Raw genomic sequence first — 20,239 nt, 5'->3', positions numbered from 1 at the left:
ATTATATGGTAAATGTAGAACACGACATTCGCAATGCTAATATTATTAATATAAGCTGACAAAATCAAATATCAACAAACTACCAATCAATACACTTTACATTTATCATTTCTTGATAATATCCATTTTCAGTTTTATGCTCGTATTATATTTTTTCCAAGTGTTACACAGTAATGATTTTGTAACTAAAAAGCAATGGAATATTCCAACTACGCGTCCCTCGTGACCAAACATTAAAAGCGTACCACGTCCAGTGTTTTGATATCAGTTTATCAAATGCTCAGAAAAAGTGTCTGGGATGTTGCAAAGTCCCTCGGTAATTATCTACCAGGTGCTGGAGTTACATTTGTATGTGTATATAAATATCTGGCGCCCACTGTAAAGTTTCTTCAATGTTTCTTCTTGAGTTCTCATTATTTTGCCATAGTGAAGGGCTGCTGCTACCCGGTCAGCATAAAAAACCTTAAGTTTATTCTAGAGATGCTTTATTTTTTGTTTACACTGATGTAAAAGAGTGAAATTTAATACCCCCAAAATTACGCTACATGCAAAATAATTAAATAAAATACTTGCAAAATGTATTCCATAGTAAATGACAGTATTGAAATATTTGAGATAATTTGAGATGTTCCCTTACTTGTTCTACTCTGTCAACAGACTCTATATATTTAGAATGGCATCCCATGAGAAATGTACCTGGTGCTTCTACTAAGTCCAGTAGATGATATGGCAGTATTGGTACATATGTATGCGGCCATTTTAACGGCTGGATGTACGTCATAAAACTCTGCAAACAAAATTTAATAATATATCATGTACTTTCTCAATTGAAGGTGATACTCAAGAAAAAAAGTTATTACAAATGCCTCATATTATTATATTTTTTTTAGTACTTAGAGTAATGCCTAGCTAGAACATGATTGATCGTAAACTTGGCAACGAAGGACATTTATTTTCCCTTCAAAAAGTGCCCCCCTCCCTCCCTGTCATCAAGTCCACTGTTCCCCAAATCTAGGTAACCATGGTATTTGGAATAGTGGACTTGATGACGGGGGTTGAATGGAACATTATTTGAGGGGCAAAAACATGTATCGTGACTCTTTGCTCTGAATGAAATCTCTGTAGTCATTTGCATCAAAGGCCTATTAACAGCCTGGAATCCCCAGCACTAATAATGGCAGACATGAAAGAAAAGATTGAACCAATCATCACATGTAAATCCACAACTCTTTGCTACAAGCATGCCTTGTACTGAGAAAAGAAACATGAATAGCTGACTGGTATGAATGGTTGTTATTATATCTATCCATGCAGTGCTATTCTCTAATATAGCTCATCGGTGGTCAAGGCAGAATGTATACTCTAATTTTCAGCCGTTATCTAGAACATGCCAATCAAACTTTCTATTAAACCACTATTCACACACTGATAATCTATCACTATTCCTAAGTCTTATAAGTTATTGAAATGATAGCTGTTCTGTAACAAACAAGTGCATACATTTCCATGTACATAGAATAGAATTCTTTATAAAGGTAGCGAGAGGGGAAACACAAATAATAGTTTAATAGGTGATTTTCCGTTCAACTGCGAGATGCATGAAAGACGCGCGTCGAATGTCTGCGGCAAAAATTGAACAGTTTGATTTCTCACATCGACCGGCCGATTTTCGACAAAGGAATATTGCTTTCGAATACCCTCACTAAATCGAAATTACCTATCATCAAATGTGTACAGCACAATATTAAGCATGGAAATATCCCCAAAATACTTTCGCGTTTGTCGAATCCCACGCGATGTTTGACGCCACTATGACCTTTGTTTGTCCTGTTTTTACGTTCGATTTCACGCATAACGCGTTATTCTCGCAGTGAACGGAAAATGGTCTATTGAGATTAGGACTTTCCTAACCAGTTACTATGCATGCAGTTATACAATCATATAGGTTTCGTGTTAATATTTGCTCAGTAACGATAATGTCTTTTTGGTTTAACGAGTTAATAAAGTTTTTACATAGTTGATCGATCATAAAACTATCCGTGAGACAATTTACAATATGTAAGAATATTGCATATGTAGTTTATTAATACCGGTAATGTATTCCTTATGTTGTACCACTGTTCAATGTACTTTATGGTTTCTTTGATTACTGAAGTGTTCTTATTACCATGTATGGTTTATCTAGTTTGTGGGAGATTTGTAAATTACAACTGTTATGTTAATTTTAAAGGGCCATGGTCATCATGTGACACATGTTTGAATTTCATGTAAACCAGGACACAATGCCATGACCAATGCCCTTTAATTAACAGGTGGTTGTCACAGCAGCAGAGCTTTTCTATGGCCAGGTTTAGTAGTTGTATTGGCAATTTTGGCCTAATTAATGTGGTCATACACAGATTCAATTGAGGATGAACTCCATTATGTTATGAAATTCCCAAAACATATTACAATTAGAAACAAATTGTTTGACTCAATTAGAAATAAAACTGTTACGGTAATTCCCATTTGATGGATGAAGATTCAAAATTTAAATACATTATGGGCAACACTTCCACATTGATACATCTTGGCATTTTTATAAAAAAAAAAAGTATGGTAATGTGATACAGTAATTATCAATTCCCTGGTTTTTCCAAGTCATTTTGTTAAACTGTTTTTTTTTGTTTTTTTTGTTTATGTATTGTTATTTAGTTATAGATTTGACTATGTTCTACTCAAAATGAATAATGTCAATAAAGTTATTATTATATTAATATTGGAGCATGAAGTACAAACATAACTGTAATATTGATCCGTTTGACACAGTTTATACCATTTCTAATTAAGGTGTGGAAAAGCACATTGTATAGAGTGAAAGAGTACTATGTGTATGTTTGTTAATTCTCAACTCAATACAATTGAATGTTTGTTAAATCTTACCTCCATAACCGGTGTAATGAGACTGTAGTCATTTGATAAAAACACAATTTTTTGTTGAGTTAAAATACATGTCATCAATTCAATAATATGTTCAGCACTAAATCGCAAGAATGGATATTGTAAATACATATCACAGACAGGTTTATCAGTGTCTTCTGATGGTCGTATGTGTATCGGCATACCGTACAATTTAAATACCTGGAAAAATTACAGAAAATATCATTAATACATGTATATATATAAAGCACCACCATTGTTTTGAATACTGGTACTTCCAATGGAACCCACATAGAACACAACTGTCACTTTATTGAATGCAGACTCTATATATAGAACAAAAATAATTTCATTAATTGCTTTAAAATTTTGAAAATTTTTTTTTGTTAACTTTGCAAATCAGGAAAAAATTTGAATTATGTAGTGAAAATATCATGGGGGTTCATGCGAGATTTTACAAATGCAAGTTTTAGGAGTATTTCTGTTCTTAATAATGTGCTGTACACATTTGATGATGGTCAATTTTGATGAAGGGGATTTCAGCGCAATATTCCCCTCTGAAAGACCAGCACTTTGACATTGAGCTATAAAAAGTCAAATCAAATCGTTTGTTTTTTTGGTATTTCACATATTACATGAGATCTCACAGTGAACAGAAAACCACTTATTATCAAATGGCAAATATTTTGCATAAATTAAAACAATGATTAAATATTTTCCCGACATGAAATAAGTAAGGGACGACGTCAAAAGATCGATGTCGGATAAAAAACTTATTTCCTTTAGTTTGGGGGTGGGGGGTGGTGGGTTTGACCTCAAAAAGTTTCCATCCTACAAAAACGATTTTATTTTTTAATGAAGTCAAAAACATCTTGGAGTATTTGTAGTTCGTTTTTTTCTATCCAATCATGGACAGAAATAACCGAAAAGGGAAAAAAAACAGAAAAATGTTTGGTTCAAGTGTAAATTTGTGTGTCAAATGAGGTGCATTTGTAAAATCTTTTTACACCCACCCGACAACCAACTGCTATGCAATACTACTGTCCGATTATCAATTTGTATTTAATGGTGAATGTAGTCTGACGCCGTGACCAATATTTATCAATTAAGTTTCAGTGGGGGGTAAGGGGGTTTGGAAAAAAACTAAAGGAATTAAGTTTTTTATCCGATATTGACGTCGTTCCTAAAGTAACACCCCTTAGTAGATAATGGAACAATCTGCAGACTTTGTGATGGAGGTTCAAATACATGTATGCATCATGTGAAAATTTCAAGCAGAGAAAGAGAGATTCATGTTTTGATGACGTGACTATGCAAGACTCATGTGTGGTGAAGATCTGAGACAACAAGCAGATCAAACAAAGACAAAACCATGTTAAGGTAATTGGCTACCATTAAAACAATTAAATGATCAGATGTCTTTGACGTTTACACTTTTATTTTTTTGCTGTTGTTCACGAAACCCATAAATATATGATCACCATATTGCTGAATTTAGAGCTATTTATCATTAGTTTCTATGGTAAAAACTTCTCAGCATATCTCCAAATTTTTTTTGGCTACATAAGGTGAAAAGATTATATGAGATGATGGGTACTTGTCAAGAATTATTCAAACATTAAAAGCATTATTGGTACTACCAGGGAATTTATTTTTTTATGAAATAATGCTTTAAGATGGACGCTGATTACATTTATTGTAGGTATGCAGTTTTTCTCTATACAAAAAATTTCGCACTGGGAAAAAAATCTGAAAAAATTGATAAAAAAGTTATCACCCTAGTGCAGTAGGTTGAATATCCAATCTAACCATAATCATTTCAAGTATTAGCACACCAATCACTTTATTTAGCGAAAGGAGACAATAATCACCATAGTCTTAAAGATGTCAGTATCTCTTTTGTCCTCACTTTCATCTAGATCTGAGAAAAATCTGTTTTTATTCAGTGTAAGAATGTAATGCATTAGTTACTCATTGAGTATCTGCAGATTCACAGGCAGCACCAATACATAGTCCTGTTTCTCAAGACAGCACGATTTTTTGGCCTTGTTTTTTTTTAGGTATTACACCTTACTTTCTTCTCTGTGCTCCCTTGTATTTTTGCCAGAAGCTCAATCACAAAAAATAAAATACTCAACATCCTGTCAACATGCTAGATAGATAATTCAAATTTCACATTTCAAATTGTCAAATTCTTTGTTTCCTGATTTTTTTAACTGTCAACAGAAGAGAATGGTGTCCAACTACATACAAAAATATAATTCAGTAAAATTGCATTTTCAAAGATTTATCGAAGCAGACCATGAAAAAAAGTTACCAGACCACGGGGCATGTAAGTTTTAATTTTTACCAGCCTGACTTGAATGTTACCCATTTTTCAGACATACTGGTGGGCTGTAATTTCAAACACTGGTTATATCCATGAGACCTCCAGTTCAAAGTAACTTACAATAGTGAGTGTGCCTGCTGGTGGCATGGTTACCATGGTGACCTGCAGTGTAAACTCTTTGATTACTTGATTAAATTTCACTGGATCAACCTCCTTCTTCAGTTTAGGCAGTACACTAGAAAACAAAAATGATTGCGACATGACACAAAGTCAAAGTTAATACAAAGTGTCAGTATATGTGTTGAGAACACAATTAATTTAATACAAATTTTTGCACGTTATTGTGTCACAGTTACAAGACTAATACTCAAGGAGGCAGCAACCATGTTGTGTTGGGATACGATAAGTTCTAAGGCGTAGTTTCATTTAACAAAAAATTTTCGATATTGCGTTCATTGCGAAATTCAAATTTTCAAGAAACAAATAAAAAGGTTGTCAATTGTTCAAAATAACTCAGGTAAAACTACAATGAAAACTACATTTTGACAAACTTGCATTCCAATATTAATAATAATCATAAAATAGAACCAGTTTGAAATTACCGCAAGTCAGAAATATGTAAATGAAACTTTTAATCATGTACTGTAAAATACTTTATTTTAGCTGGAATTAATTTTCTCTGAAAAGACTTTTTGGATGTTTTGCATGGAATTTATTTTCACTCATTTTTGGAGAGTTGATTGAAAAGTATAGGAAAAAGGGTATATTCACTGAATTTCATTTTCTCTGAGTCATCCCTTTAACGAAAATACCGAAAATTAATTCCAAGCGAAAATAAAATATTTTATAGTGTTTTGAGAGAATTTCGTCGAATATTTCGTAAATAATAATTTTCCAATCATGGATGTCAAACTTTTTTCAACTGTATGTTTTCACTTCGCAATCTAACCAAACATATACTGTGAAATACTTTATTTTCGCTGAAATTAATTTTTGCTGAAAAGCCTTTTAGGGTGTTTTGTATGGAATTTATTTTCACCGATTTTTGACGAGTTGAATGCAACATCTAAAAAAAAAGGTATATTCGCTAGATTTTATTTTTACTGAATTATTCCTTCAGCAAAAATTAATTCCAAGTAAAAATAAAGTATTTTACAGTACTGGAATGGTAACTCACCTTGATAGGCAGTCTTTCATAACAGAGTAATAGGGACATTTAGATATTAAGACAACACAGGTCGGTAGGTAACATCGCTGGTACACATCATCTATTAATAATGATGGTTCCGCCTCTGGCAGTAAGTCAAAGTATCCGTCATCTTCACTCTGAAATTCAAACAGTACAACACAAAGATTTTTCCAAAATGAATATTTTAGCTCCGCTGTCAACTTTGTCGAGCGGAACTTATCATATGAGTGATTGTCCGTCGCCGTCCGTCATCCCTCGTCGGCGTCGTCGTCATTAAACAGTGATATTTTCGACTTTTTGTTAAAAACCGCAACTCCAATTGCTTTTATATTACATATATAGGTACTACATGTGGACCTCTCTCAGATTTTGTTCATTTTGTAATATCTTTAATTCTCTAATTTTGGTGAATATTTTTGTCATTTTTGGTAAAAAGTGTTATTTTTGACTTCTTGTTGAAAACCGCAAGTCCAATTGTTTTTATATTAAATACATATGTACTACGTGTGGACTTCTTTCAGATTTGTCCTGTTGCTTTTTATATATATATATATATATTGTTCATTTTCTTATGATATCTTCAGTTCTTTAATTGTAATGTGCATTACTAACAGCGGAGCTATCTCAGCCGAGAGGCTGCTTGTTTAAGTTTTTTTATACTATCAGTCACCAGAATTTTTCATAATTTTCTAACTTTACAGCACTTTCCTCAAATTTACAAACAAAAAGTTCCCTTTATAATACAAAAGATGGTAATTTAAACATAATATACAGATATCCATGGAAATATTTAATATCAAAAGTAAAGCAAAGCTCATAACTATGAGGGCGCTATAACAATGTTGTTTGTTTATATTCTTCAACCAAAGGAATGATAATGTCTAGCGGTAATTGATGATGTTGAATATAGTTTCATACAAACATTGGGAATTTTATCATTTTTAGTATACTGGAGGTCAGACCTTGTTTTTGAGAAAATCGATTGTTTATATTATGCAGTTAGGGACAACGTCAAAAGATCGATGTCGGATAAAAAACTTAATTCCTTTAGTTTATTTCCAAACCCCCTACCCCCCACTGAAACTTAATTGATAAATATTAGTGAGGTTATGGCGTCAGATTACATTCACGATTAAATACAAATTGATAATCGGACAGTAGTATGGCATAGCAGTTGGTTGTCGGGTGGGTGTAAAAAGACTTTACAAATGCACCTTATTTGACGCACAGATTTACACTCGAACCAAACCATTTTTCTGTTGTTTTTTTTTCCTTTTTCGGTTATTTCTGTCCATGTTTGGATAGAAAAAAAAACGAACTACAAATACTCCAAGATTTTTTTGACTTCATTGAAAAATAAAATCGTTTTTGTAGGATGGAAACTTTTTGAGGTAAAAAACCCCCACCCCAAACGAAAGGAAATAAGTTTTTTATCCGACATCGATCTTTTGACGTTGTCCCTTATTAGACAGAAACTGGGGGGAAAAAAGTCAAACATTGTAATTTCTTTGAAACCCAAGGAAATGATGGGTTTTGTAAAGAACAACATTTTGAAATTTTTACAAATAAAAATGGGTCACCTGCCCTTTTTAAGGTAGCGAGACTATTATTTGTGTTGAAAATTACGATTTTCACATTTATTTATTAATTGATGAAATGCACTATAAACTTTCATGTGATAAAGTCAACATAACATAGAATGTCATGTAAGTTGGTTAAAATGTAGATTTTCTGAAGGGAAGCAAGGCAGCCTCAGTAGTGTTTTCCAAAATCAACAACACAGGTTTAATCTGTGTGCCTTAAGTTTCAAAGATAAACTCAAGACAAAGCAATGTCAGGATGTGTTATCAGTAGCTATCTGACACACAATTAGTGTTTCCAAACATTTGAGTGGTTTGTCTCCGCCCCTATTTGTTTCACAGATTAGTCATTTGCATATGAATGTGTCAGACACAAGGTCACACAGCCACTGAAAAAAATCATTGATTTTGGTGTTTTCATATGCCGAATTTATCCAATTATAGCTATCCCATTCCTTTATTTTTTTGGTTTCCAATAGCCTTACACATTTGGATGTCCCTACACATGTTAAAACAAACCTTGATGGGAAAAACAAATTGATTGTGCCGATAAACAAGCTTGAAAATCGTTGCTGTTACTTCATGGACGTTTTCTAGGAGTTTATGTTTTTCAAAATACAAGGTCTTTAACAAAAAATAACGTATACTTATTATCATCGGATTAACACCAAATTTTCACAGCTTTAAGGTGACAGTGAGAGGAACTTGAATGTGTCCAGACAAACTATTTCATCGATTATTTACCAACGAGTTGTGGTTTGAGTTGGAGGCAATGCGACTAAAACAGTAACTGAAATTCAGCACACTATTTTTTAAAACGCGTTGCTTGAATAAAACTGACCAGACACATTCAATTTACCAGACTATTGAACAACTAGGAAAAGTGAAAAAAATACTTCTTATCGCCAGCATAAATGCGTAATTATTTTTTTTACAGAAAAAGTAATTTTTCACCTTTGGTTGAGTAACGCGTCGTAGAATGCAGATACGGGCATGCAAAATACACTTGTAAAAAGCTTGAAGTCTGGCCATTCTAAAAATATATACTTTCCCGGGTCTATTTGTAGTCATTTAGTCACAATTAGAAGATGAAAACAAGTATGCAAATAATAGTCCCGCTACCTTAAAATAGTTTTAATATTTTGTTTTACATTAATACATGTGAAATCGCTTCTGTGTCCATTTCAAAGATTTAGCAACTAGAAGTGAAATGAACAAGTCAAGTATATTAGAATGCTACCCAAAAACATTGATATTTTCTATTGATTTGCAAATACCGTATTCGACCGCGTTAGCGCCCAGGGGCCTCAACTCAGAAAATCATGATTTTTTAGGGGTTGGCGCTTGATTCATCAAGTGACAGATTACGTCTTTGAGGGAAAATCAAATTACGAATTTAGATTGATTTTCACAATGAAGAAACAGAAATGATCACAAAAAATATGCACATTTTATTACAATATTAATTACGTACCACCAGAATTCACAAAATTAAAAACATTTGAGTCTGTTGGGACACAGTCAAGGTCAAAATTGTCATATTATCTACACTGACGAAGGTGTTGGATCGTACGCAAACTCTCGATGAAAATCACTTTCCGCCATGATGCATTTGCATTTGACCTGCAGCAGCGTCCTTTGACCTAATGGGTCAAGTTGGTTATTAACCAATCAGAATGCTGTGCTGTACTGACGCAATTCTTCGGAAATTCCCGAAGACTTTCCGGTAACGCAATGCGGAAGTGAATTATCGATGTTGAAGTACAATCTGTTGGAATTGATTTCAGCGAATAAACGACATGGTATTTTCAAAAAACTAGTAACTAGCCATTTTTGAGAGGTAAACTGAATATGGCATGAAATATTTACCGCATTTTACTTGTATTAACAGGTCATTGTCGAAGCGTAGTTTCCGCACGGTTACCGTGTTCTACGCATTCACAACATGTGTTCACAGCGGTCGATATCCACGCTGTATCATATAAAAACGATTACCAAGATTCGTTTAGCAAGACCAAGTTTTAAATTAGTTGCATTTTGAAGGGGTGGGCGCTTTGCCAAATGTGACCCCAAATATAAAAATTGTGCAAAAGTGGGCGTGAGCGCTAACGCGGTCGAGTACGGTAGATTCATGGAGATAAACTCAATATATCCCCAAAAAATTTAGCTTAATTGTGTGAAATGTGACAAAAATTGACTTTGGCCCTCAAAATGTTAATAACAAGCAGCCTGTCGGCTGAGATAGCTCCGCTGTTAGCAATGCACATTTCAATTAAGAACTGAAGATATCATTAGAAAATGAACAATATGTATAGTATCAAAGCAATCAGACTTGCTGTTTTCAACAAGAAGTCAAAAATATAAGTTTTTACCAAAAAAGACAAAAATATTCATTAAAATTAGAGAATTGAAAATATCATCATGAAATGAACAAATCTGGGAGAGGTCTACCTGTAGTACCTATATATATATATAATATCAAAGCAATCACACTTGTGGTTTTCAACAAGTCGAAAATATCACTTTTTACCAAAAATTACAAAAATATTCACCAAAATTAGAAAATTAAAGATATCAAGAAATGAACAAATCTGAAAGAGGTCTACCTGTAGTACCTATATATATAATATCAAAGCAATCAGACTTGTGGTTTTCAACAAGAAGTCAAAAATATAACTTTTTACCAAAAATTACAAAAATATTCACCAAAATTAGAGAATTAAAGATATCATCACAAAATGAACAAATCTGAGAGGGGTCCACATGTAGTACCTATATATGTAATATCAAAGCAATTGGACTTGCGGTTTTTAACAAGAAGTTGAAAATATCACTTTTTACCAAAAATTACAAAAATATTTACGAAAATTAGAGAATTGAAGATATCATCACAAAATGAACAAATCTGAGAAAAGTCCACATGTAGTACCTATATATGTAATATCAAAGCAATCAGACTTTATTTTATTTAAACTTTCAAGATCGATGCATCAGTATGCAATTGTGTCAAATTATAAAGTGTTGGTTTCATGTTTTCACGCAGACATCTCCATTTAAACCAAAGTAGCACATTTTCACTGATAGATCCAAAAAAAAACTTTTTTGTATTTTGTATTTGATTGACATTATTCTGCCATTTTGCAAATTAGGTATTTTCACTAAGGCATTATCTGATTTGTTGAAAAATCATAGAATATTGCATTTGTTGTATTTGATTCATGGAGACAAAGTGATTGATCTTATACATGCATCAGACATGAACTACATGTACATTGTTATACACATATATAATGGAACACGTTATTGTCAATGACATATTCCCTGTTTGTATTTGTACATTATAGACATATAAAAGGGAATATCGATTCGCCAAAACAAAGAGTGACAGAGAGACGAGTGACATGTTGAACTTTTGGTTTTCTTTTCCATAAAAATGCTAGTCAGACAGTTAATGGTCAGCAAAGCGAAAAAAACTAAATGTACAAACTTCGGAAAAAATCTTTTCAGGCATGGCCAAGAGATATTATTGAGTAAACAAACACACAACAAACGAAACTCAAACCATTTAAGTCACCAATTAGAAGAAAGTGTAGTGTTGTAAATATTCACCTCTGATGCGAGAAACCTTCTATAGTACGTCAAACACGTAGCATATGATCTGGTACCTTGTATATCAGTGAGCACCAACGTGTGGATTTTATCTTCACCTGGTGACTGTCTGGCATACCCACCATCTGCAAAAAAACCAGAGAACTAAGATGTAACCAGAATTTAACAAATATGTCAGTTTCTTCATACTTTAAATGACAGGCAATATATAAAAAAAAACTGTGGGTTTATTTGGGAGATTCAGAAATAATGAGTGTAACAACCAAACAGGAAAAAAAACGAGACACTTGAACAACTCGGACAAATATTAGATTCTTCACTTTTAATTTTCACTGAAGACATTACTGTATGATTGATACAGCCTAAATGTTAAGTAACTGCACATTAAAGAGAGCAGATCCTCTGGCAACCATCAAATTCTGATTGACCAGGGATCACATGTGGCAACAGCCTTCAACTGTGACCTGGCTGATAGTAATTTTGGCTCCAAGGAAGCCATAGAATGCTCCATTTTAACTTAAATTATCAAAAACACTACACCCTGGTACTAGTATGGAAAACCCTATCTCCCCAACTTGGTGGCGCGCTGAATTGCAGTGCTCCCTCTTGTAGTTTTTTTAATATACTGCCTCTAATAGGGGTGGCTATAATGTCCCCTGGAATATACATGACATACCTGGTAAACATAAAGGCATCAGTCCTGTCAATACTTCGTTACCAATAGGTAACTCTAGACTCTGTTGGTTATTACTAGTTGTAGCATTAGCCATTGATAACTGCGGGACCAGGGAAATCCGTCTCCTTGACATTCTCCTCGACACTGATCTATTTAAAGTTCTATTTGTTTTTATAGTACGTGATCCCATTGTTGCATATCCGCCAAACTCAGGCTCAAGATTCTCGACACCTCCCGCTTGAGGGAACGTGGCAACCTTCCCGGACAATGCTGCTAGTATGTGAGAGTCAAATGCCTTCCTATACAGCACTGATGTCCCGCCAAGTACAATGTCGGGCTAGAATAGAATACACACAAGTGACATTGTATTTATAAAAATGCCACATGTATATTATAATACAATCATATGTTAAAAGAAAAATATATTATAACTTATATTATTATTATTATTATAGCTTTGATTAAAATCTTAATATCCATAGCAGAACAGAAGAGAAAAAATAAATAAATGCAAAAGTTAGTACAGCTGATTTTTCAAGTGCTGGAAAAGTGCTGACTTCCAACACTGGATAATGTGGAATGCATCATTATAACATACTTTAAGAGCATACATGTTTGTGCACCACAATTGACAGCAATAAAAAATTGGAACAAAACAATTTCACACGATAACTGCATTTGACAAATCTACGTAACAGGCTATTAGCTCTCGTGCAGAACGACTGTCTCTGGTTGTCAATATCCATATTGTCATTTAAATACGTAGTCAATACGTGACCGAGGTAAGTAAAGTTCCCAACAATGTCAATACCATATATAGTAATTGCAGGTAAAGTGTCAAGTTTAAGACGTTCTGAAAAGTGCATACATTTTGTTTTTGTAAGAGTATATTCAATATCATGATGGATCGCATAGATTTCACAAACATGTACAAGTTTTCTCAAACCCTTGATAGATCACAGACATATCATCAGCATATAATATATTAGTAATTGTCAATGACATAGTCCCTGTTTTATAGGAACGAGATATATAACCTGATGTGTAATATATTTGTGAAGTTTTAACTTGATTGGTCCAGGCATGTATAAGATACGGCTCTGTAGAACTGCATTTGTTTAAACAAGATGGCCACCAGTCAGCCATTAATTTGTCTGATATGTCTGATTCATGTGTGAAGTCTGAACTTGATCAATCCAGCCATATGTTGAATATATGAATCCGAACTGGATACTAAACAAAATAGCCACCAGTATGTTATTTTATACCTGATCTGAAAATAAAATGGAGTTCATCAAGGTCCCATTATGTTCAACATATGTACAAAGATTTAACTGAATCTGTTCATGGTAGACTGAGAATCGATTCCAGAATGGTGAAAATGTGTGATTTTGATACCCGTTTTACTTTAAAATGGCGACCAATTCAGAATCGAGTCATGAAACAAATGCATGTACATATGTCCGATATAATTAAGCAATAACCCCCGCCGAAGGCGGGTATACCACGAGATATTGCACAATTCACGACATATATGCACGAGCCGCAGGCGAGTGCATATATGGAGTGAATTGTGCAATATCAAGTGGTATACCCAACTTCGGCGGGGGTTATTGCTATTATATTATACCAGTATATTGACAATTCGATAAAACTAGTAAAAAAAGAGTTTACTTTCATCTACTAAAAGATCATGATTATGGCCCTTGAACATGAATATTTATAAGAATAGTATGTAGTTGTACGCTGAATGCATACAAAAATTACATGCGCAACACAGTTCAAATTGAATACAAACTAATTTTTATTCCACATGAAAATGAAATATATTCACGTTGAATAGAGCAGCGTAAACACACAAATTAGCATAACAAAGGATGACCTTTCTGACCTTTTACTGACGCACAACGCAATTTGAAATACAGGATCGTGTACAGTTTGGATCATTTAAACAACGGATTTTCCATGTTTTCATTCCGGTTTTTGTACAATTTGGACTGTAATTTGCCCATTGAAAGTACAGTTGTGAAATAAACCGGTTTTGTGACTCATCATACTACTTGTAACTGTGGATATTTGACGTTCAGCAGTACTTGGTTTGACCGAAATTTGAGACGCGGCGGGACGCGGTGTATCATGTACGGCGACCGGCACAGCGACCTCAGTTCCAACATCTGACCTGGATACCTTTGGTATAACCAAAGTTTTGTGACAGTATGACTGACAAGTTTTGTTGTTGTTCTCGGGTAAGTTTGATGGTGTAAGATCGGATTTTCGCATCGTTTTTGTGACACGTACATGATATGCCTTGTCTCAACTCCGGCCGAAAGACTTTGCACGCCGTCGCTCTAATACAGTGGTTGGTGAACACTCGTCACAAATCTGTAGCTTTCGAAATTATCTTCATGATCTCCTGTAATTTATTTACCCATAGTGGAGAATTACAATACCATATATCGTCGTCGAATCCTGCGTTGCCCCGTGTTTTTTGAAACAGATGGCAATTACCCGGGTGCACTGCAATTTTGTCAGCTGCCGCTACCGGACACCGGTTGTTATTGGTGGCATACATTTTTGCCTGTGACTCATAGTTTTTTGCATTTTTATGTCATTAAATCCCTCAATTATATCTTGTACTTAAAGATCATGTTTTCTTTGTTGGAAGTTCGCAATCCATCTCAAAGTAACAACACTGAGAACATAGCGTTCTGGCGTTCGTGTAGGCACCTCAGACGGTGGTTTAGGTTTGTGTGGCGAACGACAATCACCCAACGACCGACGCTCACAACTTGGATCCCACCATTAACAAAAAGCAATATTATAGTTATATAACTTTTCAAATGTTTTTAATTCAGTATTTTTTTCAATATTCTTCCAAAATTCAACCACTATATTTCCCTAAAAATCAAATAATACCGGTTTTATGTATTTCCGTATTAAACCTGTAGTCAATTCATGTTCCAGGGCCACTTGGTTTAGCCGTGCATTATCAGCCAATATACCATGGATTGCATATGCAAATTTTGTGTTTGGACCAATCAAATCAATGGATTAACACCATCAATATACTGGTATAATATAATGTCTGATATATCATTGAAGTATGAACTTAATCAGTCCCAGCATGTGTGAGATACAACCAGACACATACGGACACAAAGATGCACAAAGGTCAATCCATAATTTCTAATTTTTTTATTTCATCAGAACAGGGAGTAAAAGGGATTTGTTAGATAAGGGCATACAATTGGTTGAGTGAATAGCATTGGAATGTTTACAACTCATTCCCTGTGCACTGTGCACTCTTTTTATTGGTTGGTTGGATTTAACTGCCATTGAAATTTATAAATATTTATTAACATGAAGGGAAAGTTGTTGTGCTGAAAGTATGCAAAATATCTAATATTTATTGCTAATAATGAACAAAAATAATTTAAAATAAAGTTTCTACAAGAAGTCACAGATACATTGTTCTAGGTCCAGTTTTATCTATTTTGACCTTGAAATTGGGTGCAAAAGTTCAAGCCATGATAGTATAAATACTAATCTGATCATCTGAAATCCAATGCTAGTACTGTAAAATCTGTATTAGAAGCCGCATCCCTAATAGAAATTGCATCCATTTTTTTGGAACAATTGAGAACAAAAAAAAATCTAAATTTCTCATTTGTGTACTCAGATGTTCTAATAGAAACCGCATCCCCTCTGTTGCATTGTATCATTTTAATAGAAACCGCGGATTCTAATACAGATTTTACAGTAGATAAAAGTCCCCTCAAACTACATCTGACCACATGACTAATTCAAATAACCTCCAGGAGGTCAACCAATTGGAACACATATTCTAAATTCTAGAAAGAGACCTAAGCATTGTATTTTTTTTTATTCATAAATTTAAAAAATAAATCTAGGATATTTTTGATAAACCTTAAATGACTGTGCACAATAAGAAAACAAGATCTGCACATGGAAGAGAGATGCTGAACCACAAATCAATAAAAAAAAATAATAATAATAATAATAATAATTTCTTGATTGAAATGAGTTATGACTATCGATGCCCCTTTTTTTATTATTACATCATCTTTTGAAGTCATCAAGAAATTAAATTTCTGGGAATAATCTTGTGTTTGTGAAAATGTATTAATTTACATTGTGAGCATATCACAACAAAGTGCAGTTCATCTTCTATTTCATTCTGTGTAACATTCTGATCTAATCGTAGTAAGCACGATATCTGTACATGTAAACCCATACGTTCATGTATGAAAAGTAATCCCACACGTCAACTTCCTACATAAAAATAATGCTCAACACCCCCACCCCCATATGATTCTAATTGCTCATCCCTTATAAATTATTTCTTAACATCACGCTGTAAACATGAACTAGTTTATCACTGATGATCATAAAATCGATACCCAAACACAGAGTTCCATGTGGAATTACAGCCGATGTTGTGATTTACCTGTTCATTCGCCGGTTTCAACCCTGTGTTTTCATCCATTCCCACGACTACGCACATTTCGATCACGCTGTTGTGTAGTTTTGCCATAGTGCACGAAGAAAAAGATCACTGGCCGATTATGTGAGAGTCTATGCTATCCGAAAACAATGCAGGCCGTCAGCTGACAGACACCCACAACAAAATAAACACCACTCCGAAGTCCATACTCAACAGCTTCAGGTTGCCACCATCTTTATACAAGAGGTCACGTGTCAAATAACTGGAGCCAATCAGCGACAGTGCTAGACATGAGTGCTGTAGCACGCCCACTTTCACTCGGCTTCTGACGAGTAATTTCTTAAAAATGAAATGCAACATTTCTTCTGAACGAAGGAAATTGAATTTGTATATTAATCTTTAAAAAATGAATAACCGATAAATGTCTTACTCTACACAACACGTCGGGGGTAATAACAATGATTATCTTTAATTACAGATGTGAATAAAGACAAAAACAATTAAAGTGAGAATAAAAATACAGTATACAGTAATCATATCAAAAGAGGAAAACAGTCTTTTTTATTGTTATCTGCGTGGAGTTTCACATCCGTCCTCCTACAACTTAAACTTTCGATTGTCGGGTGACACTGAATGAAACATGTAATTCGAACCGGAAATCGTGTTACGATTCGAACGCGGTGATTCGCCGAGCATGCACACGGAGTTTTCGAACGTTCATTATTATAATTATTTTTAAGTTTCCTAGAAATCATCTCTTGTACATACTGTAATAAGGATGGTTTAATTTATCTTATCAAAGGTCTTATCAAAGGGTCGGTCGGGTTGAGTTTTCTCCGAAAGACATGATTATGATTCCTCGCTTCATTCGCCATTTCCCATTAGGGGAACTGGAATTATCGAGGAGTAACAGGAAAAACTAAATTCGCACACAATGGGTGTACACTGTAAGAAGAAATGAGAATCAAAACACATTTGAGGGTTGGCAAAGAGTGTTTTCGTAAGCTGTAATCAACTGTTTCTATTTTCGTAATAACGTAATTTAAATAAATAAGAATTGTAAATTCGTAGACATGGCGAAGGTGTAAAATGTAATCAGCTATTTTATTCGTCCGTAATTTGTACAAAAATCTTATTTTCCACATTAAATGTCGTAATTCGCACGGAATTTCCAATTTTGTTTCTTAAACACAAATTATCAAATATATTATAAAAATGTAAAATGTAATTAGGAATTTGCTTTATCTGTAAAGTGTAAAAAAAAAAACTACTTTTTACTGTAAATGAAACTTTCATTTTATTTTCTGTAAAAACGTAAAATGCTTTTCTTCTGTAACCTGTACCAGCCCCCCTCACATTTGTCATCATGCATATGTTGACAACATGTAACAGTTTCGTTCAATGAATGAATGTCACACGTCAATGAATGTCACACACGACCTCAATGAATGGAACAATGTAGACAGGCTCAGCCATGACAATTTTATGATTCTTTCTCAAATCTTGGTCCGATGCAAAATTTCGCATCAACGCTGGAGATTCTACGAACTCGTTCTTCGAGGAATTATTATATAAAACAAAAGAATTTCCACGACTAGTCTAGTACTACTAGTATCATTACTAGTTGGGAAACTCTGAAATCTAGTCTCTGATGTCAAGCAATACCCACAACTGGGAGCGCTGAATTTAGCAAAGCATGGTCAGATTATCGTGCCATTTGAAATTACAACAACGGATATAAAGTAACGTGATCTGATCTGCCAACGCCAAGAAAAAATGAACAACTACAAAACTGGCCTAACATGTAGGCGTGAGTGGCGCGCTCGCCGGCCGAACGGCATCAGACCCCACCGGGGGAAGTGAAAAACTTCATCGCTCTGTCAGGCGTGTGTTGGGTTTGGAGCACCGCGGAGAGCGAAATTTACACGATCTTGTCAGGGTACAACACAACTTGTCGAATTTACCGTATCTCATTTGAAATTGGTGTATTATCTTGTTTCTATTAACAAAGCAAATGAACTTCAACTTAATATGAAACTGAACCAGAGATTGTCCTTGAATCCTAGCTGAATGTAACTCCGAATGTCATGGCCGAAATCCTGCCAAGAAACACCACAATGGAAACTTTGCGGAAATCCAAGTACTTGGCTCTGAGACTTTTGTTTAACAAGTTCAAATGCTTCTTAAAAATGGGGCGGCGAGGCGATTTTTTTTTTTTTTTTTTTTTTGTTAAACGGGTTTTAACAATTCGTCAACAGAGGGCGCTATGCCGTAGCAATTTTTTTTAACCTATGGCGAAATAATCTCGGGCGAGCGTCCGGGAATTGTCACCTCCTGGCAACCATCACCGGTGAAAACAAAAGCCGATAACTCTGGAAACGGTGCGTTGAGCTAGTTGTTGTGACTTTCCTAAACAATGTAAAAAAATACTGAACATGGCAGAATAGAGCAATAATAATGTGAACGACATGCATCGCCCGCTCGCAGGGTTTCGACCTTACTAGGAGGTCCGGGGCATGCCCCTTAACAATTTAGAAATCTAGAACGTCACTTCCTGCATTTTGAGGGGCAAATTTTGCTGACACAAAGGGTTTCAGATTGATTTTTTTTTCGAGGGGCCATCGCCCCCTCTGCCCTCTGTGCCACCGCCACTGTTTCATCTCTCTCTTCACGAACTACGTGAAGGCAGTAAGCTGTAACGTTATACCCTGGCAATTTAAGATGAACGTCACGAAAACTTGATGGTACTCCCTCAATCGGTAACAAACTATACAACTCCCCATTACTTGAGACCATTTTTTGCTGTTACTCGTTTTGCAGTTTATACCCCCATATTGCATTAATTACTTATTTGAATGCTAGTAATTAATCGAATACGTTAATCACAAATTTGACATCACAGATGCCCAGCAGTGTGTCGTGTTAGAAAAAAAAACACACATTGACAATACTGATTTTTTTAATAACCGATGTATTTGTACCATTCGAGTGCTATGAGGATTTCGATGATAACCGAGTTGACCGTAGAGACTTTGATAGAAACGCCACCACAGCCATTGGGCTGTTCAATCAACTGGTTCTCCATCAGCATTAGAATGTCATCCGTGCGTTTTCATAGTTTGAAAAGACTTTTATTTTTTCTTCTCTGACTCGAATCTAACTAGGTTTTCAAGGAAATCTTGACCAATGTTCAAACAATCATAAAGGATTTGGCATACAATCAGTACTATTATATTCATAGTTACAAATTGCAGAAAATGAACGAGTTTTCGATCTCGTAACTTGCAGTGAAATATGGGTTTACAGTATTTCTCTGGATTTAACTCGTTTACACGACATCTTTTATCGGGGGCCAACGGCTCGAGCTAGCAAAAATCGCCGTGTCAACGCCCTCGGCTTCGTTAAATCCGGGGGTTGAGCTCACATATGGGCTTCGACATGGTCCGATAGTGTAAATGCATCAGGCCGAAAT

The 20,239-nt window shown here is 34.7% G+C and overlaps 1 protein-coding gene across 1 annotated transcript in view; it reads right to left on the bottom strand.

The window, feature by feature from the left end:
* Positions 1–17,002, bottom strand: part of LOC102801717 (DENN domain-containing protein 3-like) — a 60,472-nt gene extending 43,470 nt beyond the window's left edge. The window contains exons 1-7 of the mRNA XM_085508013.1: positions 16,771–17,002; positions 12,303–12,639; positions 11,627–11,751; positions 6,426–6,574; positions 5,369–5,483; positions 2,923–3,120; positions 638–787 (exon numbers count right to left, since the gene is read on the bottom strand). Of these exons, the coding sequence (XP_085364139.1) occupies positions 638–787; positions 2,923–3,120; positions 5,369–5,483; positions 6,426–6,574; positions 11,627–11,751; positions 12,303–12,639; positions 16,771–16,857 (1,161 nt within the window). The 5' untranslated portion in view covers positions 16,858–17,002. The remainder of the gene's footprint in view (positions 1–637; positions 788–2,922; positions 3,121–5,368; positions 5,484–6,425; positions 6,575–11,626; positions 11,752–12,302; positions 12,640–16,770) is intronic.
* Between the last annotated feature and the right edge of the window lie 3,237 nt (positions 17,003–20,239).

This window comes from Saccoglossus kowalevskii, chromosome 14, assembly GCF_978046115.1.
Source record: "Saccoglossus kowalevskii chromosome 14, keSacKowa6.1, whole genome shotgun sequence".
NCBI classification, from domain to species: Eukaryota; Metazoa; Hemichordata; class Enteropneusta; family Harrimaniidae; genus Saccoglossus; species Saccoglossus kowalevskii.
This window is presented reverse-complemented; position numbering and strand designations above follow the sequence as displayed.